The 27,514-nt window shown below is 52.1% G+C and overlaps 1 protein-coding gene and 1 long non-coding RNA gene across 4 annotated transcripts; one reads left to right on the forward strand and one right to left on the reverse strand.

The window, feature by feature from the left end:
- Positions 1 to 3,801: 3,801 nt before the first annotated feature.
- LOC122457447 lies at positions 3,802 to 11,202 on the reverse strand. Its single transcript, XR_006276966.1, has 2 exons — positions 8,008 to 11,202; positions 3,802 to 5,457 (listed from the first exon to the last, which is right to left on the reverse strand). It is a non-coding gene; the product is annotated as an uncharacterized LOC122457447 (long non-coding RNA).
- Positions 6,876 to 26,150, forward strand: LOC119848400 (mitotic spindle positioning). Of its 3 annotated transcripts, none has more exons than XM_038384165.2 (5): positions 6,876 to 7,219; positions 18,317 to 20,561; positions 21,937 to 22,151; positions 23,131 to 23,169; positions 25,610 to 26,150. In XM_038384165.2, exons 1-5 carry the CDS (start codon positions 7,160 to 7,162, stop codon positions 25,697 to 25,699), a joined length of 2,649 nt encoding a protein of 882 aa, XP_038240093.1. In that variant the 5' UTR covers positions 6,876 to 7,159; the 3' UTR covers positions 25,700 to 26,150. The 3 variants fall into 3 exon arrangements, with proteins under 3 accessions (XP_038240093.1, XP_043358366.1, XP_043358367.1); XM_043502431.1 differs by lacking the exon at positions 6,876 to 7,219 and adding an exon at positions 14,457 to 14,615; XM_043502432.1 differs by lacking the exon at positions 6,876 to 7,219 and adding an exon at positions 17,950 to 18,087.
- Positions 26,151 to 27,514: the final 1,364 nt, after the last annotated feature.

Raw genomic sequence — 27,514 nt, forward strand, 5'->3', positions numbered from 1 at the left:
GAGAGGAGTTTGAGGCAGGACTGTCCTTCAAGAGTATGATCATGTATTACACTCCCATGCTCCCGAGGAACACTTTAGCTCTGCCTCTTATCTCTGTTCCCCTCATCTTCTTGTGGGTAAATGTAACACGTCTGCCCAGTGTCCTGGTTCACACACATTAGTAAGACTATAAAAATATCAAAAGTCAAATGGGCAAACAAGACCCAAAATACTCTCTGGCAAATATAGAGGCCTGAATACTAACACTCTGAACAGGTGTGTATGGGGATGGATAGCTAGATGAGTAATATATGGGGATGGAGGGATGGATGGGGTGTGTGTGAGGATGGATGGATGGATAGAGGGGTGTGTGTGGGGATGGATAGAGGGGTGCATGTGGGGATGGATGGATGGATAGATGGGGCTTGTATGGGGATGGATGGATAGATGGGTAATGTATTGGGATGGATGGGTGGATTGATAGAGGGGTGTGTATGGGGATGGATGGATGGATAGATAGATAGAGGCATGTGTATGGAGATAGATTAGATAAAGGGGTATGTATGGGGGGGATTTCAAACCATGCCCCCTCCTTTGGATCAGGATTTTGGTGCAGGCCATTACACACCTCACCCCATCCTGAGCCACAAAGAGGATAATGACCTACTACTGCTAACAGCCAAGGGGGTAACTCTTGTAGCTCAGCTGGCAGAGGGGCATACTGAAGCGCCTGGGTTCAAATCCCGTGGGAGTGGGAGGTTCATGCCATGGATCAGACCCTTTCCCAAGCTAACGTCCCCTCCTCAGATCATTGAGGTGGAAATGGCCTGTTAGTTCCCCTCCTCTGTCTCCTGGAGGGTCTCCGCATGATGGTCTCCTGCTAAGGACCGTGTCTAGTCTCACATGGAGCACTGGGCCTTCCACAGCACCTTCATGAGAGGCCTGAGCTAGCCCAGCCTGGAGATCCCCAACCTGAGCTAGCCCTGTGATTGTGCCAAAGCCTCCAACAAGGGAGAGCCAGGGAAGTGAACATCAGGAGGGGAAGGATAATACAGACCTTAATCTCCTGTCTGTGCAGATAACGATCTAGGCACAGGAGAAGGGGAACTGCACTGACCAGCCAGGAAGCCATTATCGCTGGAGAATGTGGCTGCTGGCAGCAACAGCCGCCCCACACCCCATTAGCGCTGAGGGCAGTTCTGCTGGAGCGATGCTGGTATTTCCAGCCGCTTGTGCACGGTCTCTGGTAAAAATGAAGGGAGGGGGACAGTCTGCGCTCTTCTGAAATGGAGAGCAGAATAAACTGGGAGCTCAGGACATAGGAGGATAAGCATCTGCATAGATCCCGCAGGCCCTTAGCATGTTCTGTGGGGAGCTTTCTTGGCAGGGTGGGGTTTGCTGGCTTGGACCCTGGGGGGGTTTGTCTTGGCTGAGCAGCAGGCTTTGGGTAGAGTAAGAGAAGTGTTTCCCCACCACATCGCTAGCTGCTCCCTTACCTGTGCTGAGCTGTTCAACAGCCGCTGCACTCCACCCCCGAGGTGGCTGCATGTCAGAGGTTGGTGAAGTTAACCCCATCCGTTGCTTCATGAGGATGGCCATGATAGGGACTGTGAGGCTTCACTGGTATAGTCTATAGCGTGACCATGACTTGAGCTCCATGGCTGGAGGGTGCTAAAAAGATGCTAAGCATGGTGACAAGTCCATGGGCTCCCAGGTTCTCACTACGCTGTGTGTCACAGTGGGGCTTGAACGTGGCTCCTTCTCTTATGAAGGCACTAGGCCCCCACCAGTTTGAGCTCAAGGAGAATCCCTAATTTCTGCTAACAGTATAGGGCGTATGACACACACCAAGAGTTAAGCAGCCCTGATTCTGTCCAGTAGAGGGCAATGGTGCCACCTACATGCTAGCCACTTCATGACACACATTATTATCATTTCCCTTGGGTGATCTAGGCTGGGGCATCCTGTCCAGCTTCTCCTGCTCTTCCCTGCCCTTGGGGGTAAAGGAGGAGGCGCCGGGCTCTGGCTCTTCCTGCCCTGATGCAGAACTTTCCTGTGTCCCTTTTTATCCTGATGATTTTGTTTGTTCCAGCTGGGGGAGGGGCGGGGGGAGGCGGGAGGTTGTTGTCAGGGCTAAAGCCCTTCCTTTGATCAGCAACATTCCCATGGTCTCACTGTCAGCACCCCTCTGCCCCATTGTCTGCCCTTCCCTACAGCACCCGGGCTGGCATTTCCACTGTCAGCTCCTGGGTCTCTGCCCAGCCATCAGCCATTGTTGCCTGCAAATCCCGGTAAAGCCCGGCTTTAGCCAACAGATGCTCCAGAACCTCAGGCCTGCCGAGTCCTGCAGCTGCGGACTGAGGGCCACAGGGCTGTGATCCTGGAGGCACCCGCCCCCCGTGGGAATCTCCAGAGATGCACCCACAGCAGGTGAGTGACTATCCGGTGCAGCAGGGCGGGGCAGGGGAGCTATCGCTTCTCTGAAATGTTTAAGATCCGGTGTGTCCATCCTCCTGGGCTGGGCTGCTCCTGGGTCGCAGGGGTGGGGATGGCAGGCAGAAGTATGTGAGTAGCTCTTCCATTTGGCTTCTGCCACCTCCCAGCCCAGGAGACCTGGCTCCTGTCTTCATTGCAGGGCATTGCCAGAGCCCCTCTGCCCCAGCATGGAAGGAGACGCCTCCATCCTTGGCTAGTTCCGCCGGGTTCCTGCATCGTCCGGCAAGAGCTGGAGTTCCCCAGATGCACCAGGGACTGCAGAAGGCAGCTGTCCATGGAGCCTGATCCCGCAGGGGGCTGGGCACTAACGGGGCACTCAGCACCCTCACAGGATTGAGCTGCGCTGTCGGGAAGGGCAGCTCAGGGAGCTCGCCCGCCTCTTCGCACAGGCTGATCCCTGCCAGCAGGAGACACTGCCAGGACTGAACGAGGAGCCCTACTGGCAAGGGAGCTGCTCTAGCCTGGCTGGGCTAAGCAGGGAGGTGCCTGGAGCGAAAGCCAGACCAGCCCCTCACCCCAAACTCTGGGGGTGTGCAACACCTCAACGCTGACTTTCCCAATGGCCCTAATCCAAACCCAGGTTTGGGGGAGGAGATTGAACCCCAAATCCAGTTCCACCTTTTGCAAATGGCCCCTTGTCTTCAGAAGCCAAACCCAATTCTGAAAACATCAGGGGGGTTCAAAGGCCGGAGCTGGCTCCTGCCCCCATTGGAGCCTAAGAGGGCCTCTGGCTAGCCAGAAAGCAACGTGGTTGGTGGCATGGGCCAGCTGTGATATCGGTGATCCCAGAGCAGTCACCAGAGCATAGTAAGCCCCAGCAGCCTATAGGGTGGGCACAGCGCTGTCAATCCACTGCACTTCTGCCGGGTAACCTTGGACATGCGCTGCCCCGCTCTGTGCCTTGGTTTCCCCAGTTACAGGACGGGCTAATGCAACTGCCCCTCTGCAGCACATTGAGGCCAGGGGAAGGTGTACTGAACCAGGAGCTTATTCAGCACCCACACCCACCAGTGTCTATTCATTAGGCTCTAACGGGAGGCCAGGCAGCTGACCAAGGGTGTCAATGAACCAAAGCAGGGCTACGGCTGAATACAAACTGACAGGTAAGAGCAGATGCAGTTTGGACTGTGCCCTGGGCTTGAAGCACGTGGGGAAGCTGGCTGGGCCCTGTCACATGATGTAACCCCACTACAGGCTGGGACCTGCTGGAAGAATACAATAAAACACGATGGAGGGGAAGGAGAGCAGGGGTGTGGGTGGTGAGGCCGGAAAAGCCCCTCCGGCGACCACACTGTGACAGGGATGACAGACGAGGCCTCCTCATTGTTACTGAATCTGGGTTTATCATCAGGGGAAAAAACAGCTCAAATAAACCCCGGCCCGTTTCTAGGTGCTGGGCTGCAGCCGCAATAGGAGTCCCGTGTGAACAGCCCGGGAGAGCGATCGGCTGGATTCTAGACCCAGACTTTGCCACGCTCCATTCAGTTCTATTCCCTTCTCGCCCTGGACGGCTGGTCTACCAGTGACCCCCCCGGACCCCAGAGGCCCAGCGCTGCTCGCCAGCACTTTCAGGTTTGCTTTGCCACCCCTTTCCAGAGGCCTTTGCATTCCCCATAACTCGACACATCCAGAGTAAAGGTCAGAGGTGCAATCTCTGGGTTTCGCTCGGCACCAGCAAGGCTGAAAACAGCCAAGGGTCCAGCAAGTACCTTGTACTGAGCCAGCTCGACCTGCTGTCCGGCCCCTGACCCCAGAGTAAAGGCCCCTCTCAGCTAGGGTCAGACACTCCCTAGAGCTCCCTCAATCCTCCTGACATTCAAGCCCCTTCCCACCCCCACCCCAACATTGTCCTGGGCTCCTCATGTCCTGCTCTGCCAACGCACCTTGATCCTGACCACTAGGCCCCCTTGCCATTCCAGCCCTGGACTTCGGAGCCAGACGCTCTTGACTCTGCTGTGGCTTTATGGTGTCGACAGACGTCCACTGGCTTGAGGATCAGAAAGTCCCAGCTGCTCCTACCCTCTTCTTTCACCGTTCGTCCGATTGTTTCCAGCCAGGCGAAATCACATCACGGCAAAGCATGACCCCGCGTCCGGTTGTTTCTTGCTGCTGCATGATCCAAGTGCCGTCTGCCTGCTGGGCCATCTAGAGAAGGCCGCGGGGTGTAACCAAGCCTTTAAGGGTCTCATGATCCTTTGCTCCCCGACAGAGCGACTCTGCTCCCATTCAGAGCTTTCCCATCCTGTCTACCCACTGGTTTCCATGCCAAGCTCAACTGATTGACCAAACCCAAAGAGCAAAGCCACTGGAGATGCTGGCTACTGCTTTACTCCAAGACGTCATCTGCAATCCATCAGTGGTATCTCCCTTCATTTCAACCTTGCACTTCAGCACCATCTCTTCTTACAAGTGTGGCCATGGGGCAGAGGAGTCTCGGGTGTTAGTGGGGTGGGGAGCAGGTGTCCCATAGCAGACAAGCACGAGCCTAAGGAGAAAGGCCATCAGCCTTCCGGAGGAGTCAGAGGGGATATCCCCTCAGCTAAGCTAACTTCAACCACAACCAGGATGCAGGAGCAACGTGTGGGCGCCTGTGTGTTCCAAGGCTTGCCCTTGCTTTTTTTCTTGTGCATGTCAGACAAAGGAAGAAAGAAGAGACTCCTCCATGTACCTAAGGTGGCGAGAGCAAATCCATCACTCAGGGCAACCGTCCAAGATTGTTTCATTCTCCCAACACCAGGAAATAACTTCTCCCTGGCCCTGGCAAACAAGACCTGATCAAGCGCCACATTCTGTGCCATAGGGCGTGGCTAGGGCAGGATAGGACGGGGCTGGGGCCAGGCTGGGAAACAAGGAAAGGGACATTGAGCCACTAGGGGAGGCTCCATTCCTTGCAGGGGCGGGGAAAGGAGCTGATTTCCAGGGCTGAATGAATGAAAGGGATTTTCCAAAGGGTTAATTTCCGGATGCCACTGGACCTCTCTACTGTTGAGGAAGCAACATTATGGTAAATTAGATCTGATCAGTAGGAATATCAGACAGTCCAGGCCTCCCGGCCACCATGTGTTTCAGATCATTGGATCCCAGTGGCCCCGGAATTCTGCGGCTTTCTTGTCAATTTCTATCCCTGAACCTGGGGCCAGCTCCAGCTCTGTGTGTCGTAGGGACACACAAGACGCAGACACGTGCAGGAGGCAGGGAAAGCCGTGTAATCAGACAACCTCAGCTTGTCTCTCACACACTCAGGCATCATACATGTTCACAGACGCGCGCCAAGCACATGTATGCGTGTGGCTCATAAGATCACAGCGATGATGGGAGTGACCTGTTAGTCTATCCCTGTACAGGGGACGTATCAGAAACTGTGCCCAGCCTTTGCCAAAAAGCTAGCTGGGTGTTCTTCTGCATAGACACCCTGTTAAAGCACGAGACTAAACCCTTGCCAGGATTTAGGTGTGTGAGAGCCAGCCAGCTCCCTGTTATACACAGCCGCATGGGAACTCACCTGCCTGCCCATCCCTCAAGGGACCTGGGGGCTCACATTGAACATGGCTGGTCCCAGAACCATGCACAAGAAACAGGTGTAAGTGACGCCTCCTTCAGGGCTGATGCCTGGAAACTGTTGTCCCCTGACCCCGGGGCACGCAGATGAGGCAGGCCCAGCCCTTCCCTCTGTTTCCCTGTCCCGCCCGCCCCTTTCCCACCCACCCCCTACAGCCAGTTCACCTCTCCCAGGGACACTCGCTCCTTTCTGATCATCCCAGGCTCATTCTGGGGATAGGTGGGATGCTGTGGTGTTAATCACAGGTTTCAGAGTAGCAGCCGTGTTAGTCTGTATTCGCAAAAAGAAAAGGAGTACTTGTGGCACCTTAGAGACTAACAAATTTATTAGAGCATAAGCTTTCGTGAGCTACAGCTCACTTCATCGGATGCATCCGATGAAGTGAGCTGTAGCTCACGAAAGCTTATGCTCTAATAAATTTGTTAGTCTCTAAGGTGCCACAAGTACTCTTTTTCTTTTTGTGGTGTTAATGTTGCCCGGCTGCTGCCTTTGGAGATGACAATCTGGGGTCCAGGTTTCCCAGGGAGTTTGTGTGTGTGTGTGTGTGTGTGTGTGTGTGTGTGAGAGAGAGAGACACACACACACACACACAGACACACACACAACCTAAAGCAGACAAAGTTGTGGGGACCCCCAACCAGGACAGCAGAGGCTCCGAGGGTTGGCTAGGAGCTCAGAAGCACAAGGGAAGAGAGCAGCGATGAGGTTCACCTGGCTTTTCCTCTCCCCCCCCCCCGTGACCCACACCTGCAGGGTCCTTGGCTGGGCTGTCTTCCCCATTCCTGCTGCGTGTCGTGTGGCTCTTGCTTAAGAGGGTGCAGCCAGCTCCCTGCAGCACCCAGAGAGGAAGTGGAAGGAGGAGTGCTCGCCAGCTGGGATTGGCTCCAGAATAACTGGTCGCTCCCATGCCAGGTGTAAACAGACTAAATCCCCTTTCTCTTTCTGCTCCAATCAGTCCTACGCACTGATGGATTGTGGTAACCTGCAGAGGCTAGGAGCCTCATCACAGACAGACTGACGGACGCGGGTCTGCCCTGGATTGCTGCTCTTTCGCCTAGGACCCAGCATTGTGTGCTGCAGGGCAGCCTTCCTGGCACAAGCTGTGATTCCAGGGGCCGAGAGAAGATGTTTAAATACACCCCGCCGTGGCAGGTCCTCTGTGCCTCCCTGGAGCCCAGGGCACAGGTAAGAGCAATGGTGACACATTCTTAGGCTGTTTCTTCATGTGACTCTTCACCCCGGCGCTAAGAGGAGGCTGTGTGACCTAGTGATTAGAGCAGCGGGGAGATGGACTTGTGAGCCAGGACTCCTGGGTCCTACAGCCTTTCCATCCCTGGGCTGGAGTGTGCCCTAGCGTTTGGAAGTAGGGATAGCTCAGTGGTTTGAGCATTGGCCCCCTAAACACAGGGTTATGAGTTCAATCTTTGAGGGGGCCATTTAGGGATCTGGGGCAAAAATTGGGGATTGGTCCTGCTTTGAGCAGGGGGTTGGACTAGATGACCTCCTGAGGTCCCTTCCAACCCTGATAGTCTATGAAAGTTAGGTTGGGGATCCGGACTCCTGGGTTCTATTCCAGGGTTTGGTTTGGGGTATGGTCCAATGGTTAGCGTAGATGAGTCTGGGAGCTAGGACCCCTGGGTTCTATTCTTGGGGCGAGTTCTCTAGCAGGCTAAGCAGGGGACTGGGAATCAGGATTTCGGTGCTTGGCTACATTCCACATCAGCTGTTGTTACCTCCAAGTGACCCTGGCTGTCACCGGACAGACTGGTTAGTTCACCGCTCCCCTGGAAGCTGCTGGCTTTTTAACAGCTGCCTGGCACTCACCAGTGTAAGAGGAGAGCTCCGTGCAGGGAGCCCTCCTGGGATCAGGACTATGTGAACATCAGCATCCCCTTCACATCAGGGGGAAGTGAGAGCCTAAATCACCTACCTGGAGCACTGCAGTGAAATGGGAGCGTCCTTCCTGGACTTACCTGCTGCAGGTGTGTTCTACCCAGACGCAGCTGGTCCACTCACCAGCGCGGCAGGGACCTGCTATATTCAGCCACACACCAGGTACCTTCTGAGAAACCCTCAGCAGCTGGGAGGTGTCCTCTGCCTGCACTCACCTGCTGCGTTAAGTAGCTGCGCTCCACTTAAAGCTGCCTGAAATGTCCATGTTCTGTGACACACCCCAGGGCTCTGAGACCCAGAGCTCGAGCATCGGTGACACCTGCCAAGGGGCACCAGAAATCCCAGCTCCAGATTTTGAACTGGACCCACCCTCGTCCTCAGCGTGGGGAATCTTTCTTACCCACGTTAACAGACAGTGGACTTAGTTTCAGATCCATGGGGAACTAAACCCCGTGCTCCCTGCCCAGAACACATCTGCCTTTGCACAGCTGGGCAGTGAAAAACAAGAGGGACATTCACAAAAAAAACCCTGCCCGAGCTGGGTGAGGCACCAGGAGAGCGACTGAAAGGCCAGGCTGGGGAGTGTTTTTTCACTGGGGTCACAGCAGAGCAAGTCAATCAGGGGGCATGAGCTTACCTAGAACACCTGGATTTTCAACTACAGCTTAGTAAACAAATCCCGATCTAGGGTTTCAGTATTTCCTTCTCCCAGGCAAAATGCTTTCAAATGAAAAGGAGAGGCTGGATTCTGCTGTGAGCAGGGATCCTAGCTGGGAGCGATGCCTAAATCTGACGCCAGCATCAGGGCCGGGCGCTCTGGGCGCGTTGTCGGAAGTCCGAGTGATGGGGGCTTGGCTGGGAGGGGTGGGGGCATTGCTGTGTCGCTCTCTCGGTCTCTCTCTCGCTCTCAGTCTCTCTCATTTACACACACTCAGAAGCGCTTTGGCCCTGTCCCTCTGCTGAGACACCACGTTGATGCTGGGGGAGAGGCCAGGGCCCGGCAGAGGGTTAGGTGGGTCGGGCATGGTCTGAACTTGCTGTTTTCCCTTTCCTCTGCCATGCCCCCATGGGGAGCGGGTTTTCCCCTCTCTTGTTCAGCTTCCAAATGGGGCAGGAAGTCAAAACAGGGATGGGATTTTTGTTCCATGTTTGTGCAGCACCTGGTACCTGGGCTCTGACTGGGGCTCCTAGGTGCCAGAGTAATACAAATACTAAGTAATAATAACAATTATAAAACAACGGAAGAGGCCATGGAACCACCATGGATCAGCTGCTAAGAAACACCAAGCCACCCGGACACCCCTTGGCCCTCAAGGGATTGGAACGTGGGGCTTCTCTGGAGGCCTCTCTGGCCTGGGAGAAGCACAGGGGTGGGACTGGCCTTAAAGGGGGTCGAAGCAGCGTGCCGTTGTCAGGAGGGGGCCATGGACGGCACTATCAGGAGGCAGCGCTATGTATGGGGGGGCGCTATTGTCTGGTGCCATTGTCTATTGGCAGGTGGTATGGGGTGCTGCCGTTTACCTGTTGCTCACACTAGGTGGCACTTCCAGAAGGTGGTGCTGTGAGTGTCATCAGGCTTTCCCCCAACCGGTGAACTCAAAGGATGCCAGAGAACACCCCCTCTCCTGCCCCCGCTGCTGGCTTGTTCGATGGAGGATGCACAGGGATCCTCTGCAGAGAACGAGCAGAGAGGCATTGATTGCCTCAGCATGCCCACGGAAAGGGCAGGCCTCTCTCTTTAGTCTGACTTCCCCTTTCCCCTTGTTGGTCTTGCCTCCAGGAGATGTGATTTGTTGCTGAGATTTTAGTAAGAGCAGCCCAGAAGCACCTCCCGCCAACTGGTCCTTGGCACAGTAGGGTGAGGTGACGGTACCAGTCCTCGGGGGAGGCTTCCAAGTTAGCGCAACATCCTTCGGGGAGGCAAGAGAGGCCAGAGCTTGGTTCCCAAGATCCCCAGGCTGGCATGGGCTGGGAGCACCAGGGCAGCCAATGAAAGACTCCCGAGGAATAAGCCCTCTCCCAGGAAGCTTTGCAGCTGCAGAGCTGAGCGTTCAGGGGCTAGGGTACCAGGAGGCTGGCGAGAGCTCCCATCCCAGCTATGCAAGAGCAAACACTCGGGTTATCAGACATCATACACAGCTAGGACAGGAGGAATCCTGGCTGGGGAGAGGCGCCCATAATGTAAACAGGACCATGCGTATGCCTGAACCCACTTCCTCCTCCTGAAGTGTTTGCTGAGTGAGGCCTGCTTGGTACCCTGCAAGGGCTCTTGGGCATTTTCCTGCCCTTTCCAGGAATTTGCTTCCTCCTTGGCAGTAAGCCACAGGCAAAGAGCTCTGATTACCATGCTCAGGTATTGGGGCTTTGTTCTAGTATATCTACTTGACAGTCACTAATCCAGTGTCTCCCACGCACTGGCTGATGTTGCAACGAGCTGTATAATCTCCCGAGCCCTTGGACAATTTATATTACATGGGTGACAGTTACAAAGATGCAGGTGGCAAATTCCAGATCCAGCTTTGGATCCAGACAACCATCGTCCTTCGGTGCCGTGTGTCAGAGAAGCTCCAAGCATTTTACATGGGCAAGCACTTTACATAGAATGTAGTGCTTGGCTGGGCAGAGGCCCCAGGGGCTGCTGGGTAATAGAGAATGTGGCGCTTTGTTTGGGCAATGCGCTGCTCTGCACTGATGAACTCACCGTCACAACCCTACTCGTGCGATGGGTCATCATCATCCCTTTTATACAGATGGGGAAACTGAGGCCCGGAGAGGGGAGGTGACAAGCCCAAAGTCATAAGGCAAACCTGTGGCAGAGGTAGGAAAAATATTTTAGCCACAAGATTTCCCTCAAATTTCAGGATGGTTCAGATCTAGGGCTTCACTAGTGTTGGTATCTAAGAGAGTCTAGTTTGATGCTGACAGAGAAGGTGATGGATGGTAAGGGATGGCGTAAAATGTATTAAATCATGGAGCCCGTGTCTCTGCTGGGGCAGTGAGTAGTGTCCCAGCAGATGTCTCAGGGCATTCCGGCCTGCAGGACAAAGGATCAAAAGCCACCTCTCGATGCAGTCAATGCTAGGCCTGCCAGGGAAGGGCCAGGTCTGTTGCCCTGGCTCTCTTCCGCTGAGGCCTGCGGGTGGTGCTGGATAGTTCCAGGGTACTGCAAAGGGCAGGTCATCATGATGAGGTGCACGCTGGGGGAGGGAGCAGGGAACCAGACTCAGGTTCAACAACTGTTGACCTCCAACAGCGAGCCCAGGCGAATTCTTGGAATTCCTCCACTGACTTGGGGCCAAGAGCTTATCAGGGCAATGCAGCCCGTGGTCTCCTGGCTGCTCCGGCAGCGTCACCCCTCCCTGCCCCCAGGCCGTCACTTGCATAGCTCAAAAACACGCTCGCTCACCAACACCAGCCCAGCCGAATGCCCCCTAAGGGGTCTCCATGGCCATGGGGAACCAGAACGCCCGCGCTGGAGGGGCCCTTTGACAGTACGTGCTTTGTGCTCTGGGTGGGGCGGGAGGCCTGGATCAGGGGTGGGGGCCTCGTTAGCTTTTGCTGCTCCTGTATAACTTTCTACTGCTACTAATAATAAGCCTAGCTCTTCTATAGTGCGTGTAGCCAGGACTCTCAAACGCTTACTCTGCACTGGATGCGTTGGCTGTACACCAGTCCTGCAAGTGTGAACATGCTCACGTGTGTGAATGGGTCTGCGTGTGTGTGTGTGCACCTGTGGGAGTGTCTGCGTATGGATGCCTGTGGGTGCTCGGTGTGTATGTTTTGGTCAGGATTCAAGCATAAAAGGAGCAAGAACCAAGCCCGTTGTGTTTGAGTAGAGTATGTGGTGTCAAGTCTGGGCAGGGACCGGGGGCTGCTGGGTAATAGAGGATGTGGTGCTTGGTCTGGGGAAAGCCCCAGGGGCTTCTGGGTAATAGAGGAGGCGATGTTGGGTCTAGGCAAAGGCCCCAGGGGCTGCTGGGTACTAGCGTGTGCGGCACTTGCTCTGGGCAATGGCCCCAGGGACTTCGGTGCCCTTTTTAAGATTCGCAGTGCAGACCCTGAGCAGTCCATGAATGCTACAGAAATGCCAGCGCCCTGGCGGGTCGCTCCCTGCTCATCCTCTCACAGTAACGAGGTGATGGGGCTACTTCTGGCCTCTCTTTGCAGGCATGCTACCGGCCAGGAACTGGAGGGCAGGGGGAAGTAAGGAGCAGGGTCTGGGGAGGGTTGGTGTGTTGCCCCATTGCTTCCTTGGCTTCTCTCCCAGAAGGCCCTTTAAATATGAGAAGCCCCAATCTATAATGCTCATAAACGTCCCATGATTCACAGCTACACCCACCTCTGCCCATCCTGCTGTGGCCCAGCACTGCTCCAGAGCTACAAGTGGGGAGTCACTGGGCATGCAGCAGTGGGGGGGTCTGGATCCAACTGCACTGGTATTGACAACCTGTTTTCGCCCAGCACCCTTGCAGGGTACGTGTTACTCTGCCCTGGCCAGGGCGTGGGCAGCAGATGAGTTTCCTCAACAGCAGGATCACAGCAAGGCAGGGATTCCCTCCCTCTTGGCTGTACCAAATTCTCCGAACTGGGGGAGGGGTAGTAGGATTTGGTCTCTGGGCTCCTGTCCATGGTCTCTCATCCCCTCCCTCCTCCACTCCTAGGCCGCCAGTTCTCTGCTCATTCTCACCCCCAAACTCCAGGGCAGTGAACCCCACAACTAGCAGAGGCTTGCCCCAAACCTTCCCTTTCCCGGCCACCTGCTTTACTGCTCCCCATAGAGAATCTTCTTCCAGCTCTGTTTGGAGACACAATGCTACGCATAATGACAGGTTTCAGAGTAGCAGCCGTGTTAGTCTCTATTCGCAAAAAGAAAAGGAGTACTTGTGGCACCTTAGAGACTAACAAATTTATTAGAGCATAAGCTTTCGTGAGCTACAGCTCACTTCAGGATGATGAAGTGAGCTGTAGCTCACGAAAGCTTATGCTCTAATAAATTTGTTAGTCTCTAAGGTGCCACAAGTACTCCTTTTCTTTTTACAATGCTACGCAGTGACCACTACGGGAATCCCCAGGGTGGGGGACCTTCCTTGGGGAATCCCACCATCCGCTGAATCACTCAGCATCACCAAACTCTCCTTCACATTTACACACGCCCCATTTGCTGTCTATCCCCTTTCCCCCCACCCCTTTTCTCAGAGGAAGAGCCAAGAATAGAACCCAGGAGTCCTGGTGCCACTGTCCCTTACTGTCAGCACTAACCCATATCCCTCCCTCAGCCCCCTCCCCCCCGATCCTCTGCTTGATCAGCTCCCCTCACAATGTTCCTCCCTCTGTAATTGAGAAATCTGGCATGAAATTGACTAGTAAAGAGCCCTGTCACTTCCAAAGACAATGGAAGTGGGTGTGGGCCTTACTCAGATGTAGGTACTGGATTATGGACATCCATCCAAGAGTTAGGGCTTCTTTTCACGCTCCACTTCCCAGGCTCCCTGGGAGTGGGGCAGGGAGTTTAGGAGTAGAGGGTGCAGGTCAGGAATATGGTTGTGACATTGTCCCCTCTCAAAGCACAGAGCGCTGCATATGTGGATCCCGTGCACGTGTGACGTACAGGGAGTTGTGCGTGCATCATGGGTGGGGGATTATCCAGGGACATATTTCCTGCCTGCCGCCCTACTGCACAAAAGCCAGAAGCAGGGAGCCAGAAGCAGCATAAGACTCTCATGCTCTTTGTTGAGGCTTCCCTTTGTAGACTTCACAGCACTTTGGAAAGGTGGGTAAGTATCATTATCCCCAATGTACAGATGGGGAGACTGAGGCACTGAGCTGGGACGTCACTTGTGCACTGCCAGCAGGTCTGTGGTAGAACTGGGCAGAACGTATTTCCTACCTGCCCCTCCCTTGTCTCACCCACTTGGCCAAGATTTCCAAAAGTGATTCTGGTCTCCGGGTGCCCAGCTTCTGATACCTTACAGGGGCCTGATCTGCTGAGTGCTGTCTGACAATCGGGCTCCTTTAACATGTCTCATGCTGAGCACCCCAAAAATGGAGTCAACCCAAATCACTAGTCCCTAAGATCCTTTCCCATCCGATACTACATTGCAACAGTGCAGGGGTTAGCGTCACAGACATAGGGGAATGTTTTCAAAGGCCCACTTTGGAGTCCAAGTCTGTTGACTTTCAACAGAACTTTACCCCGGAAGTACAGATCCTCAAAAGGATTGATGTGCCTGACTCCACCGCACTTCCCATTCAAGCTCTGGGCTTTGGAAAACGTTTCCACTCCAATCCAGTGCCAGGAGCCTGCTCCAGCTGGCGGCTCACTCCGTGGCAGAGCCATGGGAGTAACGTGGAGGGCACATTGGGGCACACTGACGTGTGCAGTGCTCACCACTTGCTGGCACCCACCCACATTCCACAACGGCAAAGCTACTCCCAGCAGGGACTTTTGACCCCGGACAGGAGATAAGCTACAGGAGGATGATACATTTCCAATCTCTGTGTAGTCAGGAGCTATAAAGGAAGGATAATTACCCACCAGTATGAAATGAGAGTCATAAGAATTCAGCTGAGTATAAACCCTTGGGAACTGCAGCTGCACTGGATTTCAGTTGTCAGTGTGCAATGGGCCCAATCCATCCCTGGAATCAAGCGCCTTACACCTGCTGACCCAGTGACTCTCTCTAAGCAGGTCAGTGTCTGTGCAGTGAAAAGCCTATGGGAGCCATTCAGACATGCTATGAGCAGAGATGGCTTCAGTGCCAGTGGCATTGCACCTGCTGTCTCCAGGTGTGAATTTGACCCTTTCAGCTGGGGGCAGTGGCTGCCCAAAAGGTCTGCAGAACTGGCTTCCGAACAAGTCTGAAATAGCTCCAGGGGACTCTTCTGCTTGGAGCAGATGTTCTGCACCAGTCACTCAGTAGGAAGGGCTGTAGATACCATTGCCAGAGAGGAGGTGTTGTAGTTAGAGTAGGGGATGGGGAGTCAGGACTCCCGGGTTCTCATTCAGGAAAGGGAATGGCGGGTAGTGATTAGGAGCGGGACTCGGGACTCCTGGCCTCTACTCTCAGAAGCGAGTTCCATTCTACACCCTAGTCTCTTGCGCTAATCTGTCAATCCATTTCCCCCACTGTAAAATGGGGTGTCATAATATTTACCTAATTTCCAGCTGGGAGGCTGAATTAACTGTATGTGCAAAGGAGGAACAGCTGTGCAAAGTTCTCTAGTGGCTGGCAGAGCTGTCCCTCAGATAACTCAAACATGGGGCTTGTCCCTTCTTCATGCCTGACGCATTTAAACTCCATGTAATGTCTAGCCTTAGCAGGTGACACCAGGTTACTGACCGCAGCAACGTCACAGCTGGGAGAGATGCAGCTGCATCAGAGCGGCCCTTTCATTGAGCTGTACAAGGCATTACAAGATCCAATGGTTGGCAGCTGAAGCTGCAGACTAGAAATAAGGTGCAAATATTTAAAAGTGAGGGGCATTAATCATTGAAACAACTGACCTAGGGTGCTGGGGGATCCTCAAGCGCTTGACATCTTTACATCGAGACTGGGTATCTTTGTAAATGATCTCCTCAAAGCAGAAGCTATGGGCTTGATCCAGGAATTGTGGGTGAGTTTCTCTGTCTTGAGTTATACAGCTGGTCAGACTAGATGATCGTAAGGTCGTCAAGAGCCTGATGGCGTCAAGAGCCTATGAACCTATAGTCAAGGTTGTGAAGAGATGTTGTGAAGGCCAAGACTATAACGGGGTTCAAAAAAGAACTAAGTAAGTTCATGGAGGATAGGTCCATCAATGGCTATTAGCCAGGCTGGGCAGGGATGGTGTCCCTAGTCTCTGTTTGCCAGAAGCTGGGAATGAGCAATGGGATGGATCACTTGATGATTACCTGTTCTGTTCATTCTCTCTGGGGCACCCGGCATTGGGCACTGCTGGAAGACAGAATACTGGGCTAAATGGACCTTTGGTCTGACCCAGTGTGGCCGCTCTTATGTTCAAGGTGCAATATACTTACTTTGAGCCTTATGCAAAACCTCCTGAAGCTATTTCTATTAACTTCATTGGGCTTTGGATCAGGCTCTTACTTGTTACGTGTAATCAAGTCTCCTTCTAGTGTCCCCAGCTACTATAACAGGTGGCTACTTATGACCCCTGGATGGTGCGTCCCCTTTAGCTCAAACAGAGAACTCTGGTTTTGGTGCTGAAAGGTTAGATTCCTGCTGACATGTGTGGAACGGATTATTACATAGGTACATTGGCATCCCATCCACACCCCAATACATAAATGAATCCACTGCGTAGATCTTTGTGGAGCACCCCATCCCTGAGAATTGTGTGCTCCACTGATCGACCCAGGATGCAATATAGCTCCTGAAAAAAAACACAGGAAGTAACTGGTTTATAGTCAGAGGATTAGCATAGCTCCTCCTGCTGCCGTCACCACCCTCAGCAGATTTCATAATGAACAATTGGCATGAGAAGGCATAAAAGCCAAGGTCAAGGGCTGGAATTTATTTCAGTTTTGCACGATACTTGGGTTAAAGTTTGCTGCAGTTTATGAGCCATGGAACTATGTTTATGATCCGCACCCTTTCGATCATTTCAAATATATGTCTTAGTTGCTGGCACTTATCTTTCCCCAGCTTGAGAAGGGGAAATCTGCAAGGGCTACAAAATGTGACTGCTAAGTGACATTCTTTTTCCAGCCACAGTTTCATTCCCCTTTTCTGTCTGAGCTTGGTTGTCTTTCCCTGCCTAGGCCTTCTCTAAATATGATCCCACTCCCTTCATTTCTGAACATCCTGTGTCCATAACGCACCCATGGGCTAACATAATCATTGTGCTCAGCACCACAGCCTTATAGCTTGTGGCAGAGCTCCAACCTTGTACCCATGGGTCCCGCACTTCCAGGCAGTTTATGCTAGCTTCAGAGGCTCGCTGCAACCCTCCACATAGCCCTTCTCTCTCTAGGGCCAGGGATACAGTCTTCTGAGCCCTTTTCATCATAAGCCAGCAATGGAGGTTGGTGAGAGAACTCCCATAGTCTCTGTTGCTCCTACTGCCTCATGCCAAAACAGTTTAGCCTCCTGTCCTGACAGGGGCCTGTTTTCCCCTCCCAGGAGGTGTTTCTGTAGCAGTGGGTTGTGAGGAACCTGGGCCCACCCTCTACTCCGGGTCCAGGCCCAGGGACCCTGATGGTAGCAGCTGTTGGCAGCCAACCTTTTACTGCCAGAGTTGCTACATTTCCCTGGGCCATTTCCCCACAGCTCTCCTGCTTCTCCCTTACCTTAAGGCTCCCTTACCAATGACTTGAGGGTATCTTCATTGACCAGCCCTTCAGCCACACTTCCACTCCTCTCTGCCTGACTGGAGTGAGCCCTTTTATATTATCAGAGGGGCCTTAATTAGAGTCAGGTAGTCACATTAGATTAATGACCTCACCTGACTCTGCAGATTAATTGGAGTCAGGTGTTCTCATTAGCCTGGAGCAGCCGCTGCTCTGGTCAGTCAGGGAACAAAAACCTGTTCATCCAGTAGCCAGTATATCTGCCTTCTGCTCCTCTGCTGTACCCAACTGGCCTGGGTCTATCACAAGCCTTATACCACTTATAGCAGAAGAACTCAGATCCTCCTGCTCCAGGCACAGAGGTGTGTAGCACTGAGCTAAAGGAGAATCCCTTGTGCCAGCAATATAAGGCCTTTGACACACAGTTGAGCAATCCAGATTCTCTCCAGTAGAAGGCAGTGATGTTACATACACAGCAGCCACTTCCTCAATATGTTTCATCATATGCTGCCCCAAAATGTGTACACACCCCAGGTGTGGTGCCACTCACAGCTTCCACAGCATTATGTGGGTTATGGCAGCTGTCACCACGTGGCGCTGTTCCAAGTTCTGAGTGTGTGAGCAAGTTTTGATTCTTAAGAAGACATGCAGTGTTGTTGTTAGTTTTGGCTTATGCAAGGTTTTTGTATAGGGGCCGCTTCAGGAGAGAAGGGGCCGTGAGAGCAGCATGAGAATTTGCTGCCTGCCATGGACTCTGATTTGAGGCAATTCTTGATGCAGAGTTTCTCCCGGGGAAGCAGACATTAGTGTTGGGCTGAGATTCCTGGAGGGTTTCCCAGCATGCTCTTTGACCACCTCTGCTCCAGAACTGGTATATATGTGTAAATAAAACAAGTTACACTTAGAATATAGCCATATTCTGCATCACTGAATTTTCCTTCACTAGGAAGCTGCCCTGTAGGGCCCTGGACATTAGCTACTGATCAGCAGAGGGTCAGAATGAAACACTGGGGTCAGGAGAATGAGCAGCATTCTCAGACTCATTTGTGACTTATGCTTCTTGTGTTTCTCTCTAACATGTGACTTCTCTCCCCCTTTAGGGACAGCAAAACATCTTTCATGCAGAAGGCCTTCAGGTGTACGAGGAACCTGCGATTAACCCCACAGCTGAACAGCAACTCAGAGTCCAGGAAGACGCTTCTGAAGAGCTGCCTGAGGAATCGCCCCAGGAAATGGACAGAGTCACCAGAAACCTGATCTTCCATCTTCCTCACACGACTCCTAAATACAACACTCACCAAGGCAGCTTGTCTGCAGAATTGAGAGCTGAGAGCAGCAATGATGAGTTTGCTCCCTACAGCCAGGGCAAATGGAAGGCTGAAAATGGCCACGACTGGAGACCCAGTTATCTGCCAGAAGACAGATCTGAACTTGCAACAAACTCCCTGGATGCTGGAAGGGATCTCTGGACTCCACCTCCAGACAGAGAGTCCAAGCTAGAGCTCGTGACGTCAGGGATGTTGTATGATGTCAGGGCTTATAAAGAGGAGAGGAAGCCATCCAAGCTATACTCTGATGATGAGGAAGAGCCGAATTACCCGCTCACCAGTTTGGACATCTCGCCCGAGAAAGCAAAAGAGCTTGAAGAGGAGAGGAAAGAGGTAATCCAAAGCCAGGTGGTGAGGAGAAGCTCCACCATGGCTGAGAAGTGGAACTCCATAGAGGAGCTGGATTCTCTAAACACAGGCTCAGCCAGTAGAAGTGAGGCGAAGCAGGGAGGAGGCTATGCCACCAGCTTTGCCCTTTGCTTTTATAGCCGTTCCCCAGAGCAAGTGAGGACACCCGTCGACCCTGAAAACATAGACAGGGAGCAGATCAACTTTGCTGCTGCCCGGCAACAGTTCCTCATGCTGGAAAAGACTAACCCAAGCTCACTCTTCAGCCCAAGGCAGAAAGTTATGTCTCCAAAGCCAGAACCAGCTCAGAACACCTCTGAGGGAGAGTGGCACTGCGCTGAGGGCGTGGTGAAGATGTTTATGGGCTATGACAATGCCGATGCACCCAGCCAGAGAGAGATCAATGGGTATGATATGGCGTACGAGACACCCATGGCGGAGGAGCTGTATGCTCCCAAAAAGACTGCTATAGAAAGGGAAGATCCCAATGGGAGAACGGCCAGCTTGACCAAAGCATCTTTCAGAGATGACGTGGACTCCGGCTTGGGTGAAATGTCCAATGAGTCCAGCGTGGGTTACATTAGCGATGGAAGCATGTCCAATGAGGTCTTCGACACTCAGCTGGATTTGAAGGCCGGCAACCAGGATCCTGCCAAAGAGCTGAAGGCCAGGGATGAGACGCCCATTGAACGGGAAATCCGCTTGGCAATGGAGAGGGAGGAAAGCCTACGGAAAGAGAGAGGGATCCAGAGACTGAGCAGCAGCAATGAGCTGGTGGAAATCCAGACCAAGCCCCTCCTCTCCACTTCTTTCTCTTTATCTTCCTCCAGGAAAGCGAAAGACAAAGGCCATGTTTCCTTTTACGTCCAGAGGGAGATCGAGCAGGAAACCAAGCGGGAAGAAGATCTGAAGAAGGAAGGGAGGCTACTGGGGATATATGACAAGGGGACACAACAGGAACTGGGTGAGCGCAAGAAAGTATTTGAGCAGGAGGATGCCTTCCCGACCCCACACAAACCAGCGTTTGCAAAGAAATCAGAGGACCTAAGGGGGACCCTGAACAGCAAATTTCCACTAGAGCAAGCCGTGGATGGCAGCTTCAGTCCCACGGAGAGCACCACAGATGGAAAGAGAGTCCGTAACCACAACGTGAATCTAATAAGCTTCCAGGCTTATCAGCCATATTCCACGCTAAACACTAGTAAGAGAAGCACGGTGGATGAGCTGCTGTCATGCAGTCAGCCCTCCGGCAGTTGCAGCAAATTGGTGGATGAGGATTCCTTTGGGGCAAGGTGCCCGAACCCTACAGAAAAGACAGATTCCACAGCAAGTCCGGAGGAGAGGGTCAGGGTGCATAAGGAATACTTCGCCACTCCGTTCTGGAAACCCAAGATCTCCTTTGTGAGTGACCAGGGGACGCAGGGCCTGTTCGGAAAGGAAAAGATGCTGGAGCCAGTCGGCACCCAGGAGGACCAGTACACCCTAAAGAAGTGCAAGCCCCAGACATCTTGGCTGATCGAGGAGGAGATCCGGAGTAATCTGCAGAGGGAACAGGAGCTGCAGGAGGAGTGGAGGCACAGGCTGCTGAGAGACAGCTTCTCTCCAGCCAGCGATGACAGCTCTGCCCGGGAGAAGGGCTTCCGGTCTCAGCTTTCATCTCAGAGTTCAGGTGAGGAGAGAGAGACAGAACTATGGGGCTTCACTCCCTTGGGGTGACATTCAGCCCCCTGCAGAGGGCCAGCATGAGTCCTATGCATCACCAATGTCCTTATGCCCCGGGATTCTTGGTGACAGCAGGGCCCCTTTTATCTGCCCTGGTTGCATAAAGGGACCTTAGAGTGAGTGGAAACAGCCCCGGGACAATGTTTGCCCCCCTCTCCCCCGAACCCACTCAGGCAGCCTCCTGGGCTGGTCCAGTTCCCAGTATAGCAGGTGGGTTGGAGCCATGGCCAAGAGCTATTCTGTGCTTCCAAAGGTCCCTAGGGGACCATGGGAACCATTGGGCAGGTCCCTGCACAGGCCCAGAATTGGAGGAGCACAACCAGCCTACCTTCCCTTCCCTCCATCCTTGTCCTAAGCCCAGGAATGGAATAATTGAGAACCAGGCCTTTAGGCTTTAGTTGGTGCACAGAGTTGGTGCTGGTCCTCTGAGCAGAGAGGAGTTTAGTCTTCAATGGATATCCAAGGAGCCTGCAGCCTAAGAGAAGGGCTCACAAGTGATTAAGCGCTGGGCCAAAACTGGGACCCCAAATCCATGCTCCCCTACTCCACCCCACCGCTTCCCACGTTTGAATTCAAATCCAGATCCAGAGTTCATGGCTCAAGCCCCATCTCCAGCGAACAAGCATCTCCTCAAGGAGCGCCTCCCGGTCTGACTCAGGCAGATGCTATGCCAGGGCACCTTCCCGTTTGCTCATACCTCTCTGGTGTCAGCCTCCCACACCCCTTGGAATCCAGTCACGTCTTGCAAACTGCCCAGCTGCAATCAAACAGAGTAAAGGTTAAAAATGCCACATCCCCTCCACACCTCTGGGGTAAACATCCCTGAAGGCAGAACTGGGTGCAGGTGCGGGGGCAAAGAAACTCCTCCCTGCAAGGATTTACTCAGCTCTCCAGTAGGATACCTGTATCCTGTTAGCAAATAATGCCTGGTGTCTCTACTACACTTAATCCTCCTTAGGCAGGGATTCCATTACTGGAGCACAGAGCGGCTCGATCCAGAGCCCACTGACGTCCCTGGGAGTCTTTCCATCAATTTCACTGGGCTTTGGATCCAGCCCAGATTGCCTGGGTGGAGGCAGTATTGGGGTGGAGAAAGCACAGAGGACGGTCTTAATAGAATTAGAGATGGGTCAGAACAGGGACAGCAGACCCAAGACACCTCTGGATTCTGGGGGTGCTCAGCTGTGGGTCAGAACTCTGGGCCCAGGCCAAAGGAAAACTCCTGAGACCTTGCACCTGTTTTTATATCCTATGGGCCCAATGACCTGTGAAAACACATCCCTGGTACTTGCTCCCTTTGCACGTGTATCTTTCTCTTTAAGCCGCCTCGGGCACCGCTGACAGCTACTGGGTGACCGAATCACCCGTCTTTGCTCCTGCCTCGCACCAGTCAGGGACGCTGGGGTCAGCCCCTCCATCTAATGTGCCCAGTCCCTATCAGGGCTACACAGGCAGACACGCCTCTGAAACAGCCCCTGACGGTCCCACGGGGCTCCCGTGGGATGAGAAGAAGAGGAAGCTGAAGGAAGACAGGAAGGTGAGTGCTCCAGTCTGGCAGCCTCGGGGCTGGCCTGGATCACAGTCACTTTCTAGCAGCAGGCTGGGGTGTGGGAAGCATGACCGTGCAGTTGCTCGGGTATAAAAGGCAATGAAATGTTGTCGATGTAGTGGGTGATGCTGGCTGTGAGAGGAGAGGCTGAGCCTCCCATGCTGCCCTGTGTCATTTGGAAGCCCTGTCACTTGGATGGTTGGCAAAGCTGGAGGTTAAGGCACCAAGCCAGGGCTTAGGCAATCTGGGGTCTATTCCGGGCTCTGCCGCAGATTCCCCGGGTGTGACTCAGCTCAGGTTCCTGCCTGTGAAACCTGCCTATTTCCAGGGCCTGTGGGAAGGATACATTCATCAGTGGGTGCCCAGATCCTGCAGGGAGGGAGGCTGGCGAGACGGTGCAGCAGCTGCACTGACTGAGGGTCTGTCTGTGCCGCAGAGGGGCAACTGCACATGTAGCTCTACCCAAACAAGCCTGGATTTTGCTAGCAATAGCAGTGAAGCTGTGGCAGCACGGGCAGCCGCTTGTATACGTCCCCAACGGGCTGGGTGGGCTTGGACCCATGCTGCCACATCACTGCTATTGTTCTGGGAGCTAGGTAGATCAGTGCTAGTTTGGCCACAGCCACGCATGCTGCCGTCACGCCTCTGATGGCAGTGTTGACATACCCTTAGCCACTGAGGAGGTGTGGGTTCCCCTCTGCATCCAGCGAGTTCTGCAGCGGGAGCTATGCCTGGGCCCTATTCCTACCCACCCACTCTGGGACGGCTGGCAGTGTGTGGGGTCTGTGCTCCACAGCCCAATTGTGCCTCGCCTCCTTGAACCCTCCCCTCCACACACACTTTATGCAGACCCAGCACAATCTGTCTCTGTAGGGGGTTTGCCCCTCGTGCCTGGCTTCTCTTGATCACCCTCCCTGTTTCTCTGCCAGGTTCCTTTCATCTGACCTTTTATTTCCCCCTCTTACAGTATGCAAGCATTGAAGCAAGCGATGAAGTCAACGCAGAGGTAAAGTACATCAGACGCTTCAGCGCTGCCTCTGGACTTCCTCTGTCTTCTCTGACCCGCCTCCCTCCCTGCAAATACCCACAGGGTTCAGACCACATCTGCATTTCTCTGGCACCCATTTTCATGGCCCCTTCTAGCCAGGAAGATTTCAATCACTGAGCAGGGCTCTGAATGTCAAGTCCCACGCCAACAGGCACTTCTTGAAAGAGAACTGTGAGGGCACCTGTATGTGTGGCTGTGGAACGCACAGGGTGTGGTGGTTGGCAGGGAGAGCGATAACAAGCCTATCCTTAAACAGTGAAGCTGCTTTGTCTGGCTTTGCATGGAGGAAGTTATTCCATTGTGAGAGGAATAAAATAGAAGCTTTTTTTCTAGACAGTCTCTCGCTCCAAGGTCAGACTGTGCTAGGAGCCAGCCCCAGCTGGGGTGAAGGGAAACTCCAGTGGGTTAACACTAGTAGCGAGTTCATTAGGAATGGGCCTGATCCAAACACCCTCCAGCATTGGGGAAGATCAGATGGGAATCCAGCTTCTGGAGGCTGAGACACTTCTTGGCTGAGCCTGGGTCTCAGAACAACTTTGGGAAGTCCTGATTTGAGTCTCAATCCAACTCTACGTTTAGTTTTGTGAGCTCAGGCTTTGGGGAGCCTTCATTTATTCGTCCTCTTGGACACACATCCCAAATGCACTATGTTAAATTCCTAAAGTTTCAAGTCATCTGATGGAAAAGGAATGTTACTAAAATATACCCGAAACGGACAGGGTCTTGACTCTCTGCTACTCTGCACCTTGTGTTGTCGTTGACATCTGTGCCAAATAGGGTGACCAGATGTCCCGATTTTATATGGGCAGTCCTGATATTTGGGGCTTTGTCTTATACACGCACCTATTGCCCCCCACCCCATCCCGATTTTTCACACTTGCTGTCTGGTCACCCTAGTGCCAAAGGGATGTAAAAGGCTACTCAGCCGGAATGGTAGCAGATTACACCCATCTGGCACAGATGGCATAAGGTGATGGGCAGCAGTGAACCAGGCCTGTAGTGTTCAGTGCCCGTCCACGCAGTGGCTTAGGCCTGGCATACGCTGGAACATTGCAGAGAGCTGGTCTCTGCTGGGGATAGAAAATTCTTCTCCGAACTTCATGTATTAATAAAGAGCATCTTCAGTGCCAAACAGCTGAATTGGGCTGACTAAACACAGCACTTAGGCAACAAAAATTTCTCCAAGCATGAGAGCGGGGCCTCATGGAAGGGAGGAGTGGGCTGCCAGAGACATCTCCAAGAGTGAACGCTCCTGGAAAAGAAGAGGAAGGACAGTCTGGTGGTTAGTAGCCTACAACCTGGGAGTCATGGAGTTTAAAGCCAGAGGGTACCACTAGATCAACTGGTCTGAACTCCTGTATATCACAGGGCAACACCACCCAGCACTCGCTCACTAACCCAGCAATTGAAATGAGAACAAAGTATTAGAGCTTACAGGAGATTAGACTGTTATGTGCCACAGACAGAGAAGGAGGAGCTTGAGGCCCTCACAATGGCACGGAAATAATTAAGTAAGACTCAGGTTCAATTTCCTTCTCCACTACAGGCTTCCTGCATGACCTTGGACAAGTCACTTACTCTTTCTTTGCCTCAGATCCACATCTGTAAAATAGGGATAATAGCACTGCCCTGTCTCATGGGGGTGTTGGGATGATAAATACGTTAAAAAGTGTGAAAACCTTAGACATTACAGTAATGGGAGCCATGTAAGTATACTAGATAGATCCTGCTTTCTCATTCTGCACAGGGGGGGCAGGATTTAGCTGAACAGGTGTATCAGCAGCCCGGCCCTACTCAGTGCTTGTTTAAGGCATTTTCCCTGCAACATCTGTCTCTGATCAGTGGAACTTCCTGTGTCCAGAGGTTTATAGATATGGTCACAATGATTCTGATTTCACTTGCTTGCTGTCAGTCCGTCTGTCCTGTGCAGTGACAGTTAACAGCAGGGTGGAAAATTATTGGGATTAACCCTGTGCATGTAGAAATGTGTAACTAGTGGGTCAGTCTGGCAGATGTACCTGGTTCAAAAGAAAAACTCCCACCGATTTCAATGGGAGCAGGCCTGGTGCCTTATCACCACCTCCCTCTGTAAGGGCCTGATTTTTAAGAAGTGACCTCCAACTTAATTCTCAGGTGCCCAACTTGAATCACCACGAGTCACATTTTCCATGAGCTGTGGGTGGTCAATTTTCTGAAATCAAGACAGAAACATGTCAAATTGGGCACACAGAATTTAAGACAATTCAGATCAGTGGCTGCTGCTGAAAATTTTAGGCCTAAGATTTAGGGGGAGCGTGGGGATGGTGGGAGGAAGGGAAGGTCAGGGAACAAACACAATCTTGTAAAAATAAAAAGCCAGTGCATAGGAATCTGTCTATAATTTTGTGTTTAATTTTAGATTTTAGAAAGCACCCGAGTGACTCGCCACAAGAATGCCATGGCCGAACGCTGGGAATCAGGGCAGTTCTTCAACAAAGATAATGCCTGACGAAGCTCTAGCAGCCAAGGAAAGAGCGGTGATCCTACCAGACTTTGCTTTGTATTTACATTTACTCTGCTTTGGATTCAATCTACGCTAAGTATAAATCATCCAATTGTTTCTCCACACGATGATTGTAAGAATCACAGACTTTGCAAATTGCATATGTTTAAATCTCAAAAGGCGACTGTTTAAAAATTTTAGCTTGTGCTTGTACCCCCACCCGCCAAAGGAATATTTTTAAGGTGCAAAAATGGATCACTTTATTTTAATCTTCTCTGCAAGTAGATGGCTAGATAAAATGAAACGCGAACTGTAATTTAACTCCGAGCTGTGTCCCTATAGCTGGCAAAAGGAGTTATTTCTGAAGCTGTCTTAGGTGCTTACCTACCACACCATTAGAATCCCTTGATAGACAGATGTCTCTGGATCTTCACAAGCATCGAAATGGGAAACAGAGGAGAAGTCGATATGATCTGCAGAGATGCAGTGGTATATAAAATATATGTATATTAATGCTGTTGTTTATTTTGCTAATAATTTATGAAAGAGTCATACCTCCTCCCCTCATTCATTCCAGCCTGTCTTGTCAGTAGAGATGTTCAGGTGAAGTTGTGTTGGGGATTTGAAAGTGTGCGTGTTTAGGGAGAATGGCGGGAGGAGAGGGAAAAGTAGGGGAAAGAACCCTTGAACTGCAGAGACAAGCTTTCCTGGAGGAAGGGGAAAATAGAAATTCCCAGGAGGTCTTTTTATGTCTGGCCCCAGGCATTCAAAAAGTGGAGGTGCTACCCTAATCGCAGGAGCGGGAAAATATAAGCAAATTTCAGGGTACTAACTAGGGCTGTCAAGCGATTAAAAAAATTAATTGCGCAATTAATCGCGCTACTAAACAATAATATTTTTGGGTGTTTTCTACATTTTCAAATGTATTGATTTCAATTACAACACAGAATACAAAGTGTAAGTGCTCACTTTATACTTACTTTTGACTATGTTAAAGAGATTGCACTACAGTACTTGTATGAGGTGAATTGAAAAATACTGTTTCTTTTGTTGATCATTTTTACAGTGCAAATATTTGTACTCAAAAATAATAATATTATACGCTTTGTATTCTGTGTAGTATTAGAAATCGATATATTTCAAAATGCAGAAAAACGTCCATAAATATTTAATACATTTAAAGTGGTAGTCTATTGTTTAACAGTGCGAATAATTGTGATTAATTTTTTTGCGTTAATTGCATGAGTAAACCGTGATTAATTGACAGCCCTAATACTAACATAACCGCCCGGCACATCCATCTTCCAGAAGAAGGATCCGAGTCTGGTGGCCCAGACTGTGTTATGAACATGCCACTAGGGCGCTCCAGAGAGCAGCAAAAGCAGGATTTTCAGGCAGGTAGATACATTTCTTGAAGCAACCACAATAGGGAACTGAAGGGCAATAGTCAAAAGTACCCTTACTTAGGTTGAAATTCACCTCTGTGGAGAGGGCCCAGTGGCAGACTCAATCTCTCACTTGGAGCTGATGTAAAGACTACATAAGGCTTAGAGTAATGGAAAATGGGACCAGTGGAACTTCCGCCAAATTGTCTCACCAGGGAAGGGAGAGGGTGGAACAGGCAGGAGAATTCAAGAGAACTCCTACTGAAGCACTGGCTTGTTGCCACTAGAGATCTACATCCAAATTCTGACTGGGGTAACAGTTTCAAAAGCATCTGTTTGATTTAGGAGCCTAAATCCCATTGGTTTTCAATGAGATTTAGGCTCCTAGGGCCCGGATCCTCAAAGGTATTTGTTTCAGAGTAGCAGCCGGGTTAGT

Source organism: Dermochelys coriacea, chromosome 25 (assembly GCF_009764565.3).
Source record: "Dermochelys coriacea isolate rDerCor1 chromosome 25, rDerCor1.pri.v4, whole genome shotgun sequence".
In the NCBI taxonomy this organism is placed as follows: Eukaryota; Metazoa; Chordata; order Testudines; family Dermochelyidae; genus Dermochelys; species Dermochelys coriacea.